Source organism: Erinaceus europaeus, chromosome 1, assembly GCF_950295315.1.
Source record: "Erinaceus europaeus chromosome 1, mEriEur2.1, whole genome shotgun sequence".
In the NCBI taxonomy this organism is placed as follows: Eukaryota; Metazoa; Chordata; class Mammalia; order Eulipotyphla; family Erinaceidae; genus Erinaceus; species Erinaceus europaeus.
This window is the reverse complement of record NC_080162.1, coordinates 89,038,967-89,043,648: the sequence shown is the minus strand read 5'-3', so window position 1 is coordinate 89,043,648 and position 4,682 is coordinate 89,038,967. Positions and strand designations below refer to the sequence as shown.

Here is a 4,682-nt window from a genome sequence, read left to right as displayed (position 1 = left end):
CTCTCTCTATCTATCTCTCTCTTTCTCTCAACTTTGGTATCCTGTGTCTTGATGTAGAGAAGTTCAAGATGAGTCTCTATCGCCCAGGACTCCTGTTTTATCACCTCCTCTTCTGCCTATGTAACTATTCTCTAAAGTAAATGGATAGAGAGGCAGATCTGAGCCTGGCTTCTGCAGTTACTGCAATTCAGACTACACATAAAATCTGTCCCTTGGGGAGTTGGGCGGTAGCGCAGCGGGTTAAGCGCACGTGGCGCAAAATGCAAGGACCGGCTTAAGGATCCCGGTTCAAGCCCCCGGCTCCCCACCTGCAAGGGAGTCCCTTCACAGGCGGTGAAGCAGGTCTGCAGGTGTCTATCTTTCTCTCCCCCTCTCTGTCTTCCCCTCCTCTCTCCATTTCTCTCTGTCCTAGCCAACAACAATGATGACATCAATAACTACAACAATGTTAAACAATAAGGGCAACAAAAAGGGAAAATAAATAAATATATAAAATCTGTCCCTTGGCAATGAAAGAGAATTTGGTACCATGTCTCACACCATTTTGTTGGTACAGCCTACCAAGAGGCCAGAAGGTAGAACTTATGCAGACTACGAGTCTGTGAATGAATGCATGGAAGGTGTTCGTAAAATGTATGAAGAGCATCTGAAAAGAATGAATCCCAACAGTCTCTCTATCACATACGACATCAGTCAGTTGTTTGATTTTATTGATGATCTAGCAGACCTAAGCTGTCTTGTTTACCGAGCTGATACCCAGACATACCAACCTTATAACAAAGACTGGATTAAAGGGAAGATCTACATGCTTCTTCCTCGACAGGCTTAACAGGCTGGGAAATAATTAAGCTGGAAGCATGAGGGGGCATGGGGTTGGGCCCAGAACACAGATGTGGACAGCCTCCTATAGTGAAAAAATTTTATTACAGTAATCCTGTTTCCATTGTGGTACATTCTAACCAATACAGACTGTGTTAAAGAAAATGCGGGGATCTTGTTCAAGCTAAAGTCTTCTTGCCCCTTTCTCCCACTTTTTTTTCTTTTTACTTCAATCATTTCTATGATATTTTAGATGGAGGTGATTCTTTGTCAGTTTATGTTGGTTCCAGTCTTTTCAATTGTTCATACCTGCTATAATACTCATTATACTAACCCTTCTACAAGGTGGAGTGAGGGGTGGGGGTGGTGACAATAGTTCATTGTGTCCTCAAGATAAAGTGTTAGTGAAAAAACAAATGTTCTTTAGTTACAAAAAAAAAAAAAATCTGTTCGTCTTTTCCTGAAACAAAACAAAACAAACTGGTGTGGCAGTATTTGGCTTTCTGGGGTGCCAGACAATGCACCTATGTTAAATTTCACTCTCAGGAGTCTGGTGGTAGCACAGTGGGTTAAGCGCACCTGGTGCAAAGCACAAGGACCAGCATAAGGATCCCGGTTTGAGGCCCTGACTCCCCACCTGCAGGGAAGTCACTTCACAGGTGGTGAAGCAGGTCTGCAGGTGTCACTCTTTCTCTTCCCCTCTCTGTCTTCCCCTCCTCTCTCCATTTCTCTCTGTCCTATCTAACAACAACGACATCAATAACTACAACAATAAAAAACAACAAGGGCAAAAGGGAAAATAAATAAATAAATATTTTTTTTAATTTCACAATCAAACACTGTCAGAGTGTAGCTGGTAAAACTCCCAGCTTCCTTGCATAGCAGTTGGCTTGCCTTTTGAGATGTAACATTACATGACCTCAGAGGGCCCCTACGAGCAGAATAAGTGTATCCAGCCTGGTACCATGTTGGCTTCTCTCACTTCTTGTCTTACTTCTGCATTCTCCAAATTTCCCGACACCTCTCCCTATATAAACTATTTGCATTCAACTTTTCTCCTCTTAGAGTCTGCTTCTGGAAGAATCCTACCCCAGAGTAGACCTTACTTAAAGCAATAATGAGCAGTGCAATATCTAGTAACAAAAGGAATCCTTGTCTTTGGAGAAAGGGTCAGGAGGGAATGGCATGGAGAGGACCACTTACTAGTGTACTTGTGGAGGGACCATAGTTCCACCAGTAACTGTAAAAGGGAGGAGAGAGAGCATAAACTTCTCCATCTTCTCACCTTTTTGATCTCCTGCTGGTGGCCTCTATCAACCAAACCCAAGCAGAAACAGAAGATAAGAATTTGGTCAGGCTGCCTGGCAATGAGTATTGTGAACAAGGCTACAGGTGCATCTGCAGGACACGGTTTTGACCTGCTTGAAAAATGTTTCTTTTGATGTTAAAAATAGTTCAGGATCTGGGGGGGGGGGTTTACATTCATACTATACTACAGTCTCAAGTGTCCAGTAATATTGTGTCTAAAAAGCTATATATTCTTTTTATTATTATTTAAGAAAGGATAAACTAACAAAACCATAGGGTAGGAGGGGTACAACTCCACACAATTCCCACCACCCAATCTCCATATCCCACCCCCTCCCCTGATAGCTTTCCCATTCTCTATCCCTCTGGGAGCATGGTCCCAGGGTCGTTGTGGGTTGCAGAAGGTGGAAGGTCTGGCTTCTGTAATTGCTTCCTCACTGAACATGGGCGTTGACTGGTCGGTCCATACTCCCAGTCTGCCTCTCTCTTTCCCTAGTAGGGTGGGCCTCTGGGGAAGCAGAGCTCCAGGACATATTGGTGGGGTCTTCAGTCCAGGGAAGCCTGGCCGGCATCCTGATGGCATCTGTAACCTGGTGACTGAGAAGAGAGTTAACATACAAAGCCAAACAAATTGTTAAGCAATCATGGACCCAAAGGTTGGAATAGTGGAGAGGAAGTGTTAGGGGGGGTACTCACTGCAAACTCTAGTGTACTTCTGCTTTCAGGTATATATTTTGCAGTAGTTTATGGATACGTGTGAACATATGCTCTCTCTCACAGAAACTGGTGTATATCTAGGTTTTGGGACTTTGTTAGGAAGTGAACCACCTGGGATGGAATTAGAGAATACTATGAAAGGAAAGGTCTCACCTGAATAATGAAGCTGAAGGATTGTCATTCCACATGTGAAGTCTCTGGACACAGTCTGAGCTGAAGCATGTTGAGGTGGCAATCGTTCTGTTGATTAGGTTGCGATCGGCAGATGCAGTATTATTTGATTGGGAGAGGCATATGGGAAAGTGGGCCCTATCCAAAGGTTCCAGGACTGGGAGAAGTAGAGGCTCTATAGTGGAGATGTGAGGTTCCTGCTGTCTTAGGGTTCAAAAAGACAATGGATAGTTAATGTTATCATCACATTACTTGGTAATTGGGTTAACTTTGAAAAGTCCTTTTGTTAGGGTTTGCTGTACAGTACCCAGTATCTTGTATATAGCTGTGCTATTGGTTGCTAAAGCTATATATTCTTACCTTAAATGTGACAGAAACATGCTGATAGAAAATGGAGTCAGTGCGGGATTACCACAAACCTTTTTTTTTTTTTTTTGGCCTCCAGGGTTATTGCTGGGCCTCAGTGCCTGCACCACGAATCCACTGCTCCTGGAGACCATTTTTCCTCCTTTTGTTGCCCTTGTTGTTTTATCATTGTCGTGGTTAGTATTGTTGTTGTTGTTGTTGCTGTCATTGGATAGGACAGAGAGAAATGGAGAGAGGAGGGGAGACAGAGAGGGGGAGAGAAAGATAGACACCTGCAGACCTGCTTCACCGCCTGTGAAGTGACACCCTTGCAGGCGGGGAGTTGGGGGCTCCAACCGGTATCCTTACGTGGGTCCTTGCACTTCGCGCCACTTGTGTTACCACCCAACTCCCAAACCTCTAATTTTTTTTTACAGCAATGTCCAGGGCCAAGAGATAACTCGCCGAGTACATGACATGCAAGGCCCTCAGCACCACGTGGAAGTACCATGAATGGCACCAAGTACTCCATGGATGATGAAGAGGTACCAAGGAGTCAATCATCTCTCTCTGTCTCCCCCCACCCCGAAAAAACAATGGGGTCTGGGAGGCTACTTGTGGTAAAAAGAATGAATGAAGTCCTGAGTTCATTCTTCAATGCCATATTAAAAAAAAATAAAATAAAAGGAAAAGAAATGAAATAAAATGAAAGGAGTATCTGCAAAGCACAATAAAGTCGCAGTCTTAGAATTCTCTAGGCCAGGAGTTTGGGCTGGGCTCAACTAGGTGATTGTTTCACATGGCACAATAGAAGTCAGCCAACCTGAGGGTCCAACATGGCTTCACTATTGTGTTTGGTTTCTTGGTGGGAATGGTTGAAAGGTTGCACTCAGTTGAGCTGTTGATTGGAGTGGCACCAGACCATTAAGTGCAATAATATTACATTTTAAAAAACAATATATATACTTTAATGTAATGTTGATTTATGAGTTGAGCACATGCTGTAAAAAAAAAAAATGTAGTCAATCAACTTGTTCAAATGGTAGAACATAGTAGAAACGGTTTTCCTGGACTCTCGGTCATAAGGTATCTTAAAAGTTCCCAGTGGGAGCCCTTCAGTATTTCTGCTGGGAGTCATGAGTCCCTCTGAAAGAAGTACAGCTAGAGAATTATGCAGGGAGGCGGAGTGGTGGCACACCCAGTTAACTGCATATAGTACAAAGCACAAGGACAAGTGCAGGAAATGGGTTCCAGCTCCCTGACCCCCCCCTACAGGGAGGTCACTTCACAAGCGGTGAAGCAGGTCAGCAGGTATCTATCTC

At 43.9% G+C, this 4,682-nt stretch overlaps 1 protein-coding gene across 1 annotated transcript; it reads left to right on the top strand.

The window, feature by feature from the left end:
• Positions 1-529: 529 nt before the first annotated feature.
• Positions 530-829, top strand: LOC103120450 (enhancer of rudimentary homolog). Its single transcript, XM_060203434.1, has one exon. The coding sequence runs from the start codon at positions 530-532 to the stop codon at positions 827-829; it is 300 nt and encodes a 99-aa protein (XP_060059417.1).
• The last annotated feature ends 3,853 nt before the right edge of the window (positions 830-4,682 follow it).